This window comes from Semicossyphus pulcher, unplaced genomic scaffold (genome assembly GCF_022749685.1).
Source record: "Semicossyphus pulcher isolate SPU_LCO1_2020_fin unplaced genomic scaffold, fSemPul1.0.p SCAF_10, whole genome shotgun sequence".
In the NCBI taxonomy this organism is placed as follows: Eukaryota; Metazoa; Chordata; class Actinopteri; order Labriformes; family Labridae; genus Semicossyphus; species Semicossyphus pulcher.
The window spans coordinates 4,008,435-4,027,355 of NW_027211604.1; the positions used below are offsets into that span (position 1 = coordinate 4,008,435).

Sequence of the window (18,921 nt, forward strand, 5' to 3'; positions counted from 1 at the left end):
ACAAAAAGCTAATTAACCTCACAGGATGAGTTGCTGCTGAATGCTAATGAATGTTTATACTTGGCTATTATGATGTGGTAAGAGGTGCTGGTTTAGCTCGGTGTTTAAGCGCATACCTGTGTAGAGGTGGTTGTTTTGTTTAACCAGTTTTGCTGATTTAAAGTGATTTTATTTAGCTTATACTTTCGTTCCTTTGTAAGGGATTATGGAAGAAAAACAGCAAAGGGAAAAAGCAGAGATATTACTATCAAAATAAAAACTGTAACCTGCAAAATGATTTGGACGCGGAGGAAAACAAATTTGATGGATACAAAAAAAAAAGTTTTTTTCAGGTTGCGATGAATTCAGTTGTTTAGGTGAAGAGTTTTGATGATTAACGACAGACTTTATATTCTGATATAAGTTGATTCTGACGTTTCTTCCCTCAAATACAAAAAAATAGCTGCGATATTTCACACGAGCACAGGTTATTAATTATAAAATCTAAGATGAATTAGAGCCTTGAAACAATCTTTCAACAAGCTTTAATTTCACAGAACATATTCATTCTTTACATCGGTCTGTGTTCAACAGCCCTCAATAAAAAATATTGTGCATCAAGATATCAACACATGAAACATCAACACATCGAAGCAGCGACATGAAGGAGACTGATATTGTGTCCGTTTATTCCCCCGTGTCTTCTCGGCAGCACAACTTAAAAAGGCAATAAATTAGTGACTTGAGTCCTGAAGTTAAATATCGCAGTAAATATTGTTCTGAGAACTTTGAGATGACAGTTTGTAGCATGTTACGACATTCACCCACAGCGTGTTTCTCCAGTGTTGGTGAAATCAGCAGTGTCTCAACACACAGAGAGGAACCGTCTTTCTGTACAAGTGAAGTTGAAACGTTTCAGCGAAGACTGAAGGAATATCTGACATATCTGTCATATGTTTTACATGTGTACATTTTAAATTACAAAATAGAAAAGTTAGAGTTTAAATGCAGAAAAGTAATTTTCTTGTAGTCTGCTGAGGCCATGCAGTTTAAGTACAGAGAAAAGGCATATTGGAAACCATCACCTTATAATCACAATCAGACTCGTAGCTTATGCTGCAAAATATATCAGATGACATACATGGTGCACGTGTCGTCGCTATGGATGTATAATAGGAACTGGATACCGGACTCAAATAAAGGTTCTCTAGCTTCTGGCTTTTCTTTATCTTGGGTTGCCTGCACATGCTCAGTAGTGTTTCTATTTCTGCCCCGCCCACTTGGTTCACAAATACACCACCTCCATGGATTAAAAATTACTTGGCATAAAGATTAATAAATAAACCCAATTTTGCAATTTCAGTTGGTCAAACCGGAAAATGCTTTTGGGATTGCAGGGGATAATTTGTTGCAGTACCACAACTGGCCACTGGGGCAAATTACCAGCAAGGCTGAGTGGTGCAGCAGCATCCAGCTCTGTTAATACATCCACGGCTGTCACGTGACTAAACTTGGTAATTGCTAACAAAAGGAAACTTAGTCTGACACACAGTCCTGCTGTTTCTACTGCGGGTATAAGGCCTTCATACAGATCATTGGTATCATTTCATTCACGTGTTGTTTCTGATTCAAGGTAAAAGATTATTTAATTTTAATTAGGTACGCCTGGAAACAAAGAAGTGTTTGTTGACAGATTATATTATTACTCTCTTGGGCTTCATAGTAGATGTCCACGACTGACAGACAGGTTTCAACAAGAAGGTTAAATAGAGTTTGAGGTAAACAAAAATTACCTGTTGTAAACAATCCATTCACCCTCCTGAGCCGTGTTGCCACAACACTAAACAGCGTCAATCAAGTTTTCTCTGCCAGTCCATGCAGGCGTCTGCTTCCGATTGTTTAATCTGAAGCTTCAGTAAATATGTTTCCTTCCTTGGTTCAGCTCACAGGAAGCTTCAGGAGAAAAGGGACCAGCTGATAAGAGGATAAACACGGGACATAACTGGGTGAAAAGCATGTTGGTATGTATATCCCTCTCCACCCAGTCGGAGTTGCAGCAGATGTCGATCCTCCTCCATAAAGTCTTGCAGCCCTCAGTTCTTTATGGCACAAAAGAAATAAACATATCGAACAATGTTTCAACAGTCCAGCTTCACTTTTTTTTCTCTCTGCGATTAAGATCCCACAGCGGAGTTATCGAACGTCCGTCCAGCAGGTTTTGCTGCAGCCGAGGGAAGGTGACCACTTTTGTCCCCCCTCCTGTTGGTCAGCATCAGTTGTTATGGCAACAGGAGTAGAAATATGAGTCTTTCTTCTGGCCCAGGTCGATGCCGTTTTCTTCTGTTGACACAAAGGAAAATACTTTCAGTTGAAATTCTTGCATCACCAGATTTTGGCTCAGTTCAAGCGTTTGATTTTCTGTAAAGTTGATTAAAATCTGCCCTTGCTGATAGTTTTCATTGACACAGGGCTTTTTTTTATACTCTGTTTTATCCGTACAAAACCAAACAGAATACTGTTAAATAAACACCTTAGAAAGTGCTGGTAGGATTTTGTTACCTTCACATAAATGTCTAATTATTCCCTCTTCGCCTTCTGCTCTGTCTCAAACGTGGTGTTCCCCAGGGATCAAATTTAGGACCACTTTTTTTTTTTTTTCAGCTCTAACAGGGCCACATACTACTCCATCCATCCATCATCTCTACCGCTTATCCTTCAGGGTCGCGGGGGGCAGGAGCCAACCCCAGCTGTCATTGGGCAAGAGGCGGGGTTACACCCTGGACTGATCACCAGTCAATCACACATAGAGACAGACAGCCTAGAAAACCACGGGAAATTTAGAGTCACCAATGAACGTAACAGCGTGTCTTTGGAATGTGGAAGGAAGGCCGAGTACACGGAGGGAACCCACACATGCACGGGGAGAACAAACTCCACACAGAAAGGCCCCTAACAATCGAACAGGGATTCAAACCAGGAACCTTCTAGCTGTGAGGCGACGGCACTAACCACTGCACCACAGTGCAGCCCCCCCCACATACTGTTTTGCAATAATAATTTCCACTGCTGTGCTGATAAAATGCAAGTCCAAAAAAGTCTATAAAAGTACATTTAAGGTGGACAAAGAGCATCTGAAATGTCACTTTGGAGTAACTTCTTTTCACCATTACTTGTCAGCATGCTTTTTTTAAACTTTCCTCTTAAGCTTTTATTTATTCTTCACATAACTACTTGTACATTTTGATGTTTTCAAGTGCAACATTATGAGCGCTGTCAATGAAAGACTGTCCTCCAATGACAGTTATTATGGTTCTTGTGTGGCACCTTTGTATTCGCCTTAAAATAGATACATCCTTACATTTACATAAACTTAAACAGGTTGATACGAGTTTGTGTATGAAACACTCACCTGTCATATACTCGAAGGCAGTGCTGTTGTAATCCTCAGCAACTTTCTGGAACAACTCATCTGTCAGGCAGAGAGAGAATAAAGGCCGTCAGTTTCCATCAATTCATTAACACCTCGTGTAACATTATAAGGCTCCAAAACCTCATGAATACTGTCTTCTACCATTCACAAGCTCAATAACATAATACATGCAACAACACAAAATTCAGCCAAGAAAATAATCCTCTTAGTCAGGGAGAAAATTATTTAATGCAGTTTATTCTCTTTAATTTAGTTAAAATGGTCTGCACGCACTCGTTAGAAAACTGGACTTTGAGAAGAGACAGCATCTCCTGCGATCATCATCCTACTTCTACTTCCTGTCTGTGGTCTTTTCTTAAAGAGGTCGTTGTCTTCATGTCTCAAGCTGACTCGTGCCTTACTTTTTTTAATGCAGTTTCCTTTTTCACAATCATTCATGGGTCACAGGATTACCACCAAAGAGCCTCAATAACTCCCTCCTTTGTTGTTGTTTATAATTATACACACTTTATATCTCTCAGTCTCTCAGCTGTGTTTTTTCTACTTTCACAGCATTTTCTAGTTATATTAAGCTAGTTTTATTGTTTGTGCTTTAGAGATCATGATTAAGAAACACTGAAGACAAATGCCCACCGACTAAATTTGCTCCTGGAAAAAGCCACTGTCAGTCAAAGCTGGTGTTCTCTGTCATCGATAGAAGCATAAATATTTGAAATTGGCGCCATAGCTGTGGAGAAAGTTGTACAAACAGCTCGTGGTTTCGCCCATTCTACATTCCTACAACACCCAGCATGCATTGCGCCCCTCCCTCTGAAAGGAACGGCCCAGCGAGAGACGCTGGAGTGAAATACTACCGTTTACCTCAGAGCGGTACAGAATCTGAAATACGACGAGAATATACCGGTGGATCGTCTAAAAAAACTTCTGCAGGCTACATTTCAAAGCTGACGATTTTGAACGAGACATGACATCAGAGTCGGGCGTCCTAGATTGAGGAAGTGTAGTTTAGCGAGCTCCCTGGCCTCCGCCAGATGACGTGTTTTACGTCGTCTGGTGGAGGTTTTCCAGGGCCGATTGGAGAAGCGGATAGAGTCCTCTAAAGGCACAGAGCGAAATTGCTTTTTTTCCTACCATAATGGCATTAGCTCCCCATGATAGCATGATAGCACTGAGGTTGAAAATTGGCAAACTGGCCCTTTAAGAAGGTTAAACGTGACATTTTGTCTCTGTGTTTTTAACTTTGTTTTGTTGCTGCATCCATCTGTTTGCTTTGATTTGAACCTCATCAGATTGTCGCTGTGACTTTAACAGAAAGGAAACCAACGTGTTAAATTAGCATCATTTATAACAGAAGCCACGTTCGTGGAAGAAAGAAATCTGCTTAATGGACGCTTCCCAGTTCAAATGTTCCACACCTGACTGCTGATCTTTCAACCGTGTTCCTCTCTTACGATAATCCAGAATGTTTGCGTGCTCAAAATGTGCCCAGATCTTTGAGGGAAACCCACTTCCTTAAAGGAAGGACCGTGAATAAACACAGCTGTGATTGCAGCCAACTATCGTGTTAAATGTGGCCTGCAGATGTCTGAAGGTTTGACTCACCAACATTATTTCCCGTTTTACTGGAGGTCTCGAAATGCTGTGCACCGATCTCTGAAAGAAAGCCAGAAGAGTGAGGTTAGAACTCCGTCAGGTGTGAAAGTAGAAGAGAAACTCTGTCGATGTTGGAATGCCTACAAATCCCACACAGGGTCAATGATTAATTAATATCCTTTAATCATATTCACAGACTTTAGTAATGAACTTATTCACCAGTTTGAGCCGTAACATAATCTCAGAAAAGTCAGTGGAACTGGAAAATCTGTTGCTTTTCAGGTTAAAGGATTAAGCCTCGGCTAATCCCTCCGCCATAATAAAACTTTTTACAGACTTCTGCAGGGTTCACACACTTTTCAGGACGTCCCAGCAGTGAATAAAACAAATCTAGTTATCCATGATAAAAAAGAGAGCGATCTAGACCATGATAAGTGGAGAAAATAGAGATTCATAAACGAAAACATGATTTAAAAATCATAACAACGAAAAGTTAATAAAAGTTTTTGCTTAAATCGAGATACTGTAGCGGGCAGATCCTACAGATCTAATGTTGCTGACTGAAACACCACAACTTCACACCAGTCTTACTCTCGGTTTTAAGCTGTATATTGGCTCCTGTCAGTCGAAAATCAGGGAGGGCAAAGGAAAATATATGTCAGACCTTTGTAAACGTATTTAAGACTTCTAAATGTTAGTTTATGGATCTTCTAGGACCTTTCTTTGAGGTAATTTAATATAATGCTTTTGAAGATGTTTAAATACCAGCCTATATTCTAAAAATATTGATAAATACATTAACATTAGAGCTGAAGTAGATTCTAATTGTTCAAATGAAACTAGATGAGCAACGATTTTAAAATGAATCTTTACCTTCAGCAAAGTCCTGAGCGTCGTGGTAGTCGATCTGGCGAAGACTTCGATCTCCTACAACCAGGTCGTTCTTAGTGCCACACAGGTAGATCTTACAGTGCTGGAGCACAACACAGACAGGAAAAACACAATGTGATGGAGTGAGAGAAAGACGATGTGTAACTGCGATTTTGCAGAAGATTTTCCATCCTATTATATCGTGTTAACAGCAAATGAGAGCACAGCCGCGATCACGAAACAGATGCATGTTTTCATAACTTCCTGTGGTTTTGCTCACTTTTTGTTTCGTCTCTGTAAAGTGAAGATGTTTTGGTGCTAACCACAACTTATTTGAAACTTTTAAACCAACACAATTCTTTTACCCTTCATTCCTGTTTCTCGGTGACATCAGGAGAAACTCAGCGGTGAATTTTGCAACACAGTGTCACAAGAATTTCACACTGAAGTTGAAACATTCAACTGGCCAGACACCTTTAGACATAACAGCACAGTAATCCATCCTCACTGATCAGATTCACATTCATTTTTCCTCATTGATTAGATCTTTCCTGAAATGTTTCCAAAATGTTTTCAAATTTCAGATTTCATTTTATGAAGGTAAAGTTCCTGTAAAGCAACTTTAGTGATTGAGAAGGTCGCTACCCACGTTGTTAAATGAAAGGTAGAAAAATGTGTGTATTAAAACTGCACATGCACTCACACCACAGTGACTGCATGAACACAGAGGAGGCCGAGGGACAGGACAAAAAAGGAATCTGGTCCCACACTTTAACTGCTCCGGCTCAACTGGAAAGAAGATATTTCTTGCTGGTGTAGGGTAATTGTGTTTAAACTATTCATGACAAAGCTTTGTTAAATTGAACATGAGAAATCTCTCTTACTTCCTCACAGTTCTGCAGCTCCTTCACCCAGAAGCGAGCTCTCTGGAAGCTGCTGCTGTCAGTCAGATCTGAAAGAGAAAAGATGACAGAACACAACCATGGTTAATTAGTTAAGAGTTTAAACTTCACCCTGCATGCAGTTTACAAGGAAAGACACTTAAATCCACAATCAATCCACCAGTGCTTCATTTTTAAACTCTGTTCAAATCCCTGATTCGTGTAGACAAGGTGTAACAGGAAGTAAAACAAACACAACACTCCTAAAAAACGTGACAACAGAAACAACCGGATGGGAAACAGTCACGACATGAGCGGCGGCGTGAGTAATCCTCAGGGAAATGCCATCAGCTATTTCCTAAGTGACAAAGTTCCTCAAAGTGGAAACAAGAAACAACCATTCAGAAAATACTGCATGTAGCCAACCACAACACTTTCTGATCTCTCAACAGTCCTCTCATACTCTGATCGTCTTCAGATCCTTCCTGCTGCTCCTGATGTCTATTCTCATCCTCTCAGGGATCAAAGTGGTCATCCTATCTTCTCTCTTGATGCTAATGCACAGCCCTTTCCACATCTTGTTCACTTTCAGTGGGATACACCTTACTTTAAACCAAGCTTTAAGTCCGGTGTATTGTGCAAACCGCTACATTGAAGTGGTATTTAGTTCTCTTTCTTTGATCTAAATTTAATGTTCTAATTTTAAATATAAGGATTCATGGAGGGAGTAATGAGAGGTAGAGAGAGATGGAGATGCAGGGGTGGAGATTAAGATATATATAGACAAGGAGGGATGGAGGAAGCAATGTTTATAAAGAGATGGAGATAGATGTTTTAAAAGAGAGATGAATGGATGGAGATGGGTACTGAAAGGGTTAAAAGTTCCTTCTTAAGATCATTAGGGACAGTGTCGTCTTACCGTAGCAGACAATAGCAGCCCGGGCTCCTCTGTAGTAGATTCTGCTCATAGCTTCGTAGCGCTCTGATCCCGCCGTGTCCTGAAACAGAGGAAAGACAAACTGAGAATCACCTACAGTAAATATAGACAGAGAGAGACACGGCAGAGAAGACACCAGAGTGCTAACTGCTTCCTGTTTGACTCCGTGTGTCTACATAGTCGACATTCCTACAACCCCCATGCTGACTTTAAGGGCTTCATAATCCTCAGTGTGAAAATGTCTGCAGCTCCTAAGTAATTTCCCCTCGCTGCTATAAAGTCTTGGCTGCAGTTTCTCGTTTCCATGAACGGCTTAAATGCCATTTAGGAAGAAGAATGTTTGGATTAAAGAAGTGCAGTGTTAAATTAGAAGAATGCTTTTAATTCTTCTTGAGGTGAACAGTTTCCCTCAGAGAAGTCATGAATGTTTCTGATGTGACTATATTTACTGATGCATGTTTTCAGATCTCAACCAGCCAGAGCTGACGATGCAGCACACACTCTAATTCACATCAGGTATATCTTACATAACTCACCCATATTCCCAGGGTAATCACTTTCTCTCCCACCTGGATCGGTTTGGCAACGAAAGCAGCACCGATGGTCTGTCAGGAGGAGAAAACAGGTGTTGGAAATGTCTGTAGTCCCAGTAGACTGTCGGTACTCGCAGTCCTTTCTTTACCATCATGTTTTCCTACGCTAACATGGAGCTTATGCTACAATCCTGCACTGAATCAGGAGTCAGCAGGTATTGTCCACAAATGCCAAATGTACTGGAACACATATGTTACAGAGCCCCTCCAGTGTTTAACCTTGTAAACATCTCCATGTGGTGTTCTTCATGTGCTACAAGACATATCAGGGACAACATGAGCAGTCACCTCCATGGCTGGGCCTGTCTGCTTTTAAACTGCAGTGTACCAAGGACAGGCTGAACAACTCGTTTTTAGATTGGCAGGTTTGAGACGTCACAAACCTAAGGAGCCAATCCCGTTAATGGATGGGGTGACGCTATGCATAACGTTATGTGTAACCTATGGCAACCACTTTGGCGATGTGCAAGCCAGCTGTAACCGTCATCATAATGTTTGCAAACTCACTGCTGACTACTAACGTTAAAGTTACTACAACTAATTACAACATTTCAAGCTGCTAAGTTTCAGCAAGTTGGATTTTTAAAAGGTAATTAAACTTATTTGGCAGAAAAAAACATTTTAGACACAATTTATTATTTCAAGCAGAGCATTTTATGTCTTCAAACATGACCAGAGCTGCTCTTTAAAAGAGGGAGGACATGAATAAGCCTTTAATGTAGTTGCTTTCTTATATAAGATAACATAAGAGAAACCTTTATTGATCCTACAACGGGGACTTTGTTTAACAGCAGCAAAGAAATGACAGGAAACGTGCAAATGCACAAGTAATCACAGTTAACCTCTGTATCAGTTACAGAGGTTGATTGGAATTGTTGCATATGTAGTTGTGCACATTTCACAGTAGAATACAGTGCACAAAATAGCTGAACATGGTACTGCACATCGGAAGTTCTTATTTTACTGCACATAAGTATTGTCTTTTGCATGGTTGCACATAAGTGATTATCAGTTTGGGTGTGTGATGTTATGTTCTGCAAGGAACAGGCTTGGTCGACTGAAGCAGGAAGGAAGGACTTGCAGTATCTGCTGTCACTGAAGGAGCTGCACAGTGCTGTTACTGTGCCAGGCAGGGGGAGGGAAATGTTTCATGTTCGGAGTACTGAGTGTAAACGTTAGAAGATTTACTTTCTGATTCCTTGTGATTTGATGCCAATTAAATCCATTCCAATTAAAACAAACTGTGAAAGAGTAAAGGGCACTGGATGACTTTATGTTCAGCAATAAAAGTCTCATGTTGTTCTCACTAAAGAGGACACGAGAGGAGCATGTCTGAGCAGCTTTAACTTTAATATGCATTAATATATATGACTATAAGATGCTTTGAAAAATGCTTATCTAATGCAGCATCTGATTAAAGAAACATACTGAAACATTACTGCATCACGACTTTTAATCAGTGCTGTTACACTCAAAGATGATCACACACTCGAGCCTGTATAAGCACAACCTCCCCGGGGTTAAATATAATAGTAATGTCTTTCATGTAAGCAGCGTGCAAAGAGGGAATCAGCAATGGGCTGACATGGACAACAGAGCAGAGCAGCTGACACTCACGTTCTGGTACGGGCCGACCAGGAAGCGATGATGAACGTATCTCTCCACCAGGCTGGTCTTCCCCACACTCTCCTTTCCCAGCATCACCACTTTGGCATCCACACGCATTGCACTCATAGTAACTGGGATTAGAGGAAACCACAGCAGAGCAAAGAGAAAAGAAAGGGGGGGTTGTTAATAAATGCTGCTCAGCTTGCTGTGTGGAGAAAAAAGAACAGAACACACAGCAAATGAATATGAATTAATACTTGTCCTTTGTGATATCTCAGAATTTCCAAACTCTCCTCACAAATCTGTTACTTCCTCTTATCACCAGTATCTGTATTAGCAGTTGTGGCTGAACATGACGGATGTATTTCTACACTTCAGGGGCGAAGTTAACTGTACAGTCATCTCTGTACAGAAACTCTTCATAAGATTGTTTCATGAATTTCTTTTGAAAGCAAACTGTTATTACCGCAGCTTAGTCTTTCCCTGTGAGTTAGGACTGACACTAAAAAATAGGTCAGAAATAATGACACAGGCTGGTCTTTAAAGTAGCAACACCACAGTGAAGACAAACTCAGTTTCAAACCAAAGTCATGCATTTAAACTTTAACCTGATTAAAAGAAAAAAAGAAGGGTACCAAAATATACTTAAAGTACCTCATTATGCAGAGAAGACCATTTCAGAACAATATGTGTTGTTACGTTAATGATAGATAATAATAATTTATACATGAATGCTTGTCTCACATTAAAGTTGAAGAGGGTACATGTGGGACTATTTTCAACAGTCTGAAAAGAATATCAGCTTCTGAGTTTCCCCCTCAGGTGGAATAATACACTTTAGTCTTTATCTATAATCTAAAATCATAATTGGTTTTTGGTATTAACAGATCAATATGCAAAGTAACAGGTACCTAAATGATCTCAGACGTATAACTGAGTAAAAGGTATAAAAGTTGCCTATGCATGTCGTGCATTAGAAGACTAAAGTAGCATAAAATGGAAATACTCAAGTACATGTACCTCAAAAAAGTACCCCTGGACTATGGCTGAGCAATATGACAATAGCCTATACATTGTTAAAACAATATGACTATGTCTATCGTATGTGTTTTTCTATATCGTCTTTATGGTGATGTCACAAAACCAGCGGCTGAACTGCTTAAAAGCAATTTTTGCGTCATTTTGACAATGCTTTAAGTTTTCATCCTTGCACATTGGAGTGAACCTGGAGCGAACCATAGAGGGAGGCGCTGTTTTTTAACATGCAACTTAAGGTGCAGAAAAGGACTCAGGCTCAGCCCAAGCGAAAACGGATACTCAGTACTTTTTATTTGTCAAGTATTTAATTCACACAGGATTATCCAAAAAACGGCTTTACCATGTGGTTATTTTGTATCGACTAATTATTTGTATATAGTGATATATATCGTTATCGAGATATAAAGAAAAAATCAAATATCGTAATATAGGATTTTGGCCATATTGCCCAGCCCTACCAAGGACAGTATCTAGTTATGTTTGGCCTCATCCCATAAAGCAAAATATATGAATATGGCTCGAGCAGTACAAGTAATATAAGCTGTGATTGTTCTTGATAAACAACTACATGATACTGATTCTGATACTCATTAGTAATAGTTATAATAATAGCAATATGTTAACATCAGAAAGCTCTAACTGACAAAGGTAAATGAGTGCATAGAATACAATGAAACAAGCAATAGGTTTTACTTTATGACCTGACTTTACACTGAATATGAAAGCAAAACTGAAATGGTACATGTTGTGCTTTTAACCCTGTTCACTTGTACTTTATTCCCCGACACTTAAAGTAATTGTTGTACTTTTTGAAAAATAACTATTACGTTTACTAAATTACTTAAAGGTTGTTTCATCGGAACAACATGTCATAACTGTTAGCCTAAAATAAACGTTAGCTTCTAGTTAAACAGGGTTTGCATTATCAGCTAACCTAGCTAACTTCAGCACCATGTAGAAACACTCAAAACTCACCTGCTAGCTTGACTCAACAAATCTTTGTAAACATCTGATCTTCTCGAAGCAGCGGCCAAACCGGGGCTGTCATCCGTGACTACCAAACCTGTTTGGAAGTAAAGACGGTAACAGCCAAACCGCTTGTCATCTCTGCCCTGCCTCGATCAGCCGGCTGCTGTTGTGATACAGAGAGTGGCAGCTCGCGAGGATAACGTTACCGCCACCGTTGCGCAATGCAAGTCGTCAGTTAACGAAAATACATTTATAGAAAAAAATGGCGTGCTGCAGTGAGCTCTATTTTCTCAAAACAATTCCAGCTAACTGAAGGGAATCAACTGACTGGGGACAAAGCTGTCAAACGTCTATGAGTGGGAAAAATCCCCATCTGAGCTTTGTTTGTTTGGGTGGGAACCAAAAACGTGACAGAGGCGGTTTCCAGCACCCGGAAGTGCCCAAATTTTACGACACAATCAGGGACCGTTCCGGATGTCTGGAACCACGGTTTAGTAATATATGTATATAAAGCATAAAATTTAGGAAACTGCCTCCCCAGATGCCAAGTTTTTTGGACTGAGAAAGAAGAACATATTTTATTTTGAGGAGTTGGAACCAGATCAGGACTCGAAAAAATGTCTGAAAAATCTAATTAAATAATCATGTTTCAACAATGAATCCACCTATTGTAAAGGCTTTAAGTACATTCATGTGTTTAGATTACATATTATTTAATAAGTGAATGATTTCATGATTTTTCTGTCAACACCTAGAATAATAAGAGGGTTACAATTCAAAAATGCAACCCAATAGCCTACTATAAATCAGACAGAATATTGCTGGGTTTTGATCTTATTTTGTACAAACAGTCATAGTATAAAAAAACACTATCATAGCCATAAAATCTGAGTAACACAGGTAAAATGTACATTTTTAATTCAAACAAAACAGTGAGATCTGCATTTGTATTCTTCACAGTCCCTGTAAAATCCAACATCATATCACTATTTTCTGTACCAAGGAATTGACATTTTGCTTTATCTGTGAAAAAATAACTTTGCATGTAAACTAATGATTAATAATTGATACAGTGCTTTGAGAATTGATTAATTCACAACACAATATCAAGAAACAAGTCTATCACAAAGCCTATCTACAAATAAAGTGTAGGCCTATTGATTTATTCTACTGAGTTTGTGTAGGCGAAATATACAGCAGTTACAGACAAATCAGGTATCAGTACATTTAGTTAAGAGTGTACATGGAAATTTAGAATAGCAATAGAAATAGAGATATGCTGTAATACAGTTCTATATATCTATTTATCTACCGAGATCTTTGATATCGATCACTTTTTTTGGCACGCAGCTTCAAGAACCTGATTGGTCAAAACCGTCAACGATGCCCCTGAGGCTCGGGCTATGATTGGTTCAGGGATCATGAGCTCCACCAGTCCCATTCAACACACAAACACACACACACACACGGACACTAGACACAGGACCCAACATGGCTGAAGCAGAGGGAAGCGAGTTAACTTCTGGAGGAATTTTTCAGGAGATCTTCACCTCCCCGCTGAATCTGACGCTGCTTAGCCTCTGCTTGTTCCTCCTGTACAAAATTTTCCGCGGAGACAAACCGCCAGATTTCGGCGAGGTGGAACCACCGCTGCCTAAACTGAAAAAGAGAGATTTTACCCTCGCAGAGTTGAAGCCCTACGATGGACTGCAGGATCCCAGGATCCTTATGGCTGTCAACGGGAAAGTGTTCGACGTGACCCGGGGAAAGAAGTTTTACGGACCAGGTAGGTGAACGTTACCCGAGCTGACCCTTCTAAAGGTGGTACGACTTGTTCTAACGTCTCTCTCTTCATTCGAACGTAACGTCACAAACGGCTGCGGACGCGAAGCCGCCGTTAGTGAGTTTATTTCCTGACTTGGAGTATTTTACTGACATTATTACAAATAGAAGTTGTTTTTGCACAAGTAATGACGTTTGTAACAGTAAGCTAACGCCACACCCCCTTCAATTTGCTAGCTGAGATCTCATTTCACAACAGAGGAGCGGCTGTAGCCTTGAAACTAGAGATCGTCTATGCCAACAGATGAGTTACTATTCAGACATAAAAAATATAAGTCGGTCGCCGCCATGTTTTTTCCCTATTATGGGATGGGGTAGACTGTATAACAATATTCGGTGTTGGTAACTTGTCAGATAAAATAATCAGGGTTTCAGCAAAATATAATATAATAGATCAATCTGAACAATGTTTTCTAGATCTATGGTTTGGTCTCTCTGCATTAGGAGAAAACTACACAAAATGCCCATTGTAAATTCCTTGAGCTTAATGTGATCAAATGTATTTTTATGTATTGTTTTTGCCCTACTATTGCTCTTAAACCCAATAGTCATATATATACATAAATAAAAATGACTGATGACAAGAAATGGCTGAAAACAATACATTTCAGTTTCAAATTGAGAAACTAGAGAGCTCAATCTTTATTTTCAAAAATACAATAGTTATAATGAATTCACTACAAATTTGCAAAAGGAGTCCTCATATGCCTCGTTTTAAGAAGCAGTGAGGTAAAACTTTTAAAATTCTCTGAAATCCAAATCTGCTCTGTCATGCTTCACAGTGAATTTCTGTTCTTCAAAAACACAAACAGAGTTAGACCTCTCTATTTTTATCACATCTTTGACTGTTACCTCTGTTGCCTGTAACCTCTGACCAACATGATAACTCACTGTCATGCAAACTCTTTTTCACAGTACTGCAGCCAGCCCTGAAGACTAAAATCCTAACATGTAGCCGAGTGAACTGTCCACAGGCAGCATTGTTCAGTGTCTTGTTTCAAACATTTTGTACTCTTGCCTTTTCGAGGTTTTCAAACTTGTAACATTTATGGCTGGCTATTGTTTGAACGTTCTTCCCCACTGAGTTCTTGCTCACATAAAAAGATTACGTAATGATACCTTTGTGTACCTTTTTCAGATACCAAACAAATCGTAATGTCTCGCATGTAAAATGCTGCCAAAACACAAGCAGCCGTCCAAGAGCTTTATTTAAAATACACCGTCTGAAAATGCAAACATTTTATTCAAACAAAAAAGTGATCAAAGAATGAGTAAACCATTTTCACTGCTACCTGTCATTCCATAGACTAAATTGGGATGAATTCATCGATAATTTAAGTTGATATTAAGCATGCTTAGCTTAACATCTGGATGCTAAAGAGAATCTTCCATACAAAACAATTATCAGTTTTCAAAAGTCTTGTAGCACTATGTTGCGGGTGATGTTTTGCATCCACTGTACATCACCTTGTGTGTCTGTACTCTCTTGCAGAGGGGCCGTACGGAGTGTTTGCAGGCAGAGACGCATCCAGAGGTTTAGCCACATTCTGCCTGGAGAAGGAGGCGCTGAAGGACGAACACGACGACCTGTCTGACCTGAACACCATGCAGCAAGAGGGCCTGTTAGAGTGGGAAACTCAGTTCACATGTGGGTGTTTGAGTCGTATGGTGTCATGTTTAGAAGCAACAGTTATTTTGACACAAACAATATCCTCATACATGGTAAAATTATTGAAATTGAATGTGATCAGAGACTGGGATGTTATCAAACCTTACAAACAGAAGAGTGAATTGTATGGAGCATCTTTGATTGACTCTGCAGAAGCATTCATTACAAATGATAAATGATTAATGGGTTCTTAAAAGGGTTGCAATGGCTGCGTATCTTTGAAAGAAATCACGGCTGATAAAAGTAGGACTACTTAAGTGCTTGTTTTTGCTCTTTGTGTTTTTTTTTAAACTTTTGTATTATCAATAAATCAAAGGAACAAATTGGATTGATTGACAAGACAGAGATAAGGATTTTTAATTGCTAAGAAATGTTTTGAAACACCAGTTTAGCGTGGTAGAGCCTGCGCTCCATGTACAGAGGCTCAACTTCAGCCCTCTGCTCTTTAGTCCATGTCATCCTCTTTCTCTCTTCCCTGTATTTCCTGTCTCTCTCCAGCTTTCCTGTCAGATAAAGGCAAATGCCTAAAAACAATAATCTTTTCCAAAACAAACCAAAAAATGTTGTTTCTCGAGAAGAGGGCCACAAAACAGTGACAGATTACAGCTTTATCTTTTAACCCCTGTCTGAGGACTCCCTCTTGTTGAGGCTTGAATTTAATTTCTTATCTCCTTTGTTCCTCCACAGTCAAGTACGACTACATCGGCAAGCTCCTGAAGCCGGGCGAGGAGCCCACAGAGTACACAGACGACGAGGAAGGAAAGGACAAAAAGACGGACTAGATCATGAGAAGTAACCAAGAGGGGGAAAAGATAGATGCCTTAATGTTTCTGTGAATTTGATGCCTGTTTCCTTATGTTAGGACCATTCAGAGAAAACTCACATTCTAATATTTTTGGACCATCACAAACTGGATTTTATACGCTGATTGAATTCCATGTATGTTATTTGAAGGTTAGAAGGCATTAACAATGAAATTTAGTCTGTGTTAGTAGAGTTTAGTTCAGTTTCTGTCAGCTTGTTCTTTAATGACGGACCAATTCCAACATTTGATGAAGTGACTGATGGTTATATGTCCTGTAGGTTGAGGGTTGTTGCTATCTGCAGCTCTGTTGTATACTTTGTTAATATCGCTGATGATGTAATGCAGGTTGTATACATTCTTTTCAACCCTTTGCTTGGCTCGCATCGAAATTTATCATCTCAGGAAGTAGTTTCATTTAAATTAAAATAAATACACTAAGGGACTGGAGTCAGAGGGCAGATATGAATCAAGGTAAAATTACAGTATTGTTTTTAAACTTGGTTGAACTATCAGCGATGCTTTCGTTTTGTTAACGGGTCTTGCTATCTTTGCACAATCCATCTTTGTTGTTAAGATTTGGGACACAAAAACAAAATCGAAAAACTACAAAAACTCTGTTGGGGTATTTTGTGTGAGCCCTTTAAACCATTCCAAATGACTTATTATGTTACAGTAATCATTTAAAACCATTGTCTCTGATTGCAACCGAAAGATTGCTTGGTTACCCGGCAAAAAACACTCTGTGCAAGTAGCAACAGTGGCTCATCGTGGTGGCTAATCTCTGTGTTTACTTCCTGTCAGACTCACAGACAAGCCACTTCATTTCTGTAAAGTGATATCTTTTATCTTTTGTGCACAAGTTATTAACTCGATGTCAAACTCACACATCTCTAAGAAATCTAAATGCACACATTGTCCAAATAATGTGGAAAACTGGGCTGATCAAGTATTGTTATTACCTCAGCATGTCATACAGTAAATGTCTTCCTGCTCCTACATGTAGACGCATGATCATTCCCTTACTGTGCAGATATTAACTTCTATTAACTTGTGAGCATAAGACAAAAAAATATGACCCTAATGTCTGTAATGATTGATGTCATTTTAAGGTTTACTTGAGAAGGTTTCGTAGGCTTTCATCCCCTGCCACAGTACATGTTTTTGCTGTTTTTTATTGATCTTTACAACGGAGGTGACGAGTGCAAAGGTAACATGACCAAAGGCCAGGACCGACACAATTATAAGAATAAAACCCAGGGCTTAAAATTGTTGTACTTTCCCTTTAACAACAGCTAATTGAACAGAAAGCAGATGAGCCAATGTAAAGATTTTAAGATGTTAATGCTGCCTTTACATAAACACCACTAAACAGATCTGTTTAAGCACTTTTTCTTAAACTGTAACAACCACATCTACGATCCTTTCTGGCGCTATCCACCTTTATATAAAGCTTTGCCCGCTCTTAATAAAATGAGAGGACAATGACGTACAGATTTGACCCCATCAAATGTATGATCTCAGCCCTCCTGTCCATCCATACATTTGTCTGATTTTCAGTGTTGATCTCTGTTTAGAGCCGTGCATCTTTAAAAATCCTGAGATTATGTTCAAAGCATTTTAACTGAAAATGTAAATGTTAAAAAGACAATCCACGGTGTTATGTCAGGAAAATCCCTCTATTTGAGTGCTCTTAAGTATTTAAAGGCATTAAAAGTAGATTCATCAGAGAATTGACACCAATTTTATAATCAGTGAACTATTAAAGACATTTATGAACTGAAAAATATAAACCATGTCCAGTTTTAGCTTCTCAAATGTATGTTGTTTGCTTTTTAAAATTTGCTTCAGATGTGGGACTTGGGGTCAGAAGAGTAATGTGCAATAAATTTCATCGCAAACAGCTATGTACAAAGCTCCCATTCACACACTCTAATGTTTTTAGTGTTCTGCTGTAGTTCATTGCACAGTTAGTAGGGGAAATGTCACAAGGCTCATAGTAGAGAGATATGGCGTCATATGAAGACTAGAGAGGCCAAACTGCTGCCAGTTCACTGCTGTTTTGAATTTTAGGAATGTGTTTTTCAAAATCACACAAGAAAATCATCATTCCATTTATTCCCCATTCAGTCTGTGGTTTGTTTGCTTTCTTTCTGACAGTAAATCCAGGTTGGAAATTAATCAGACATTTATTTTAAGGACAAAAGCACGTCTCCAAGGCCTCTGATGCTGAAACTATTTTGCTTCCTGCCAGGTTGTGACAACGTACAAGTACAAATCAAAAGAGACGTAAACCCAGAATATGAAGGCATTCTTTTAAGACTTGGCTCGATAATAATTAGAATAATGTGTTGAATTATTAGTCCCACAAGCAATGTTTTACAGTTCTGAGGCTGCAATAATTATTCGCTATTTGGTCAACAAATGTGTCTGTAAAATTCTGCAGGAAATATTGTTAATTTTAAATTCTAAAATTAAATAGAAGATTGTATTTTTCTCACTGTAGAAAGCTATACTGGTGTAAAACATCCGTTAATATTTTTTTTATTCACCATTGATAATGCAACTAAACAGAAAACAGATGTAATGAGGGAACAGTTTCAGAATACATGTAGAAAACTAAGTGTTATAATCCTGGAAATATTTTCATTTAATAAAGAAAACTACAAATAGGAAGGCTTGTCATCTTGTTTTTGTTCCGGTACCTTTT

The 18,921-nt window shown here is 39.0% G+C and overlaps 2 protein-coding genes across 2 annotated transcripts; one reads left to right on the forward strand and one right to left on the reverse strand.

The window, feature by feature from the left end:
* Positions 1-507: 507 nt before the first annotated feature.
* On the reverse strand, positions 508-12,133 carry rab24 (RAB24, member RAS oncogene family). The gene is made up of 9 exons (XM_069668498.1): positions 11,905-12,133; positions 9,901-10,022; positions 8,227-8,295; positions 7,673-7,751; positions 6,757-6,824; positions 5,876-5,975; positions 5,012-5,062; positions 3,389-3,448; positions 508-2,319 (listed from the first exon to the last, which is right to left on the reverse strand). The coding sequence occupies exons 2-9, from the start codon at positions 10,015-10,017 to the stop codon at positions 2,252-2,254; spliced, it is 612 nt and encodes a 203-aa protein (XP_069524599.1). The 5' UTR covers positions 10,018-10,022; positions 11,905-12,133; the 3' UTR covers positions 508-2,251.
* Positions 12,134-13,371: 1,238 nt separating this feature from the next.
* pgrmc1 (progesterone receptor membrane component 1) lies at positions 13,372-18,887 on the forward strand. Its single transcript, XM_069668510.1, has 3 exons — positions 13,372-13,684; positions 15,233-15,388; positions 16,097-18,887. Exons 1-3 carry the CDS (start codon positions 13,390-13,392, stop codon positions 16,189-16,191), a joined length of 546 nt encoding a protein of 181 aa, XP_069524611.1. The 5' UTR covers positions 13,372-13,389; the 3' UTR covers positions 16,192-18,887.
* Positions 18,888-18,921: the final 34 nt, after the last annotated feature.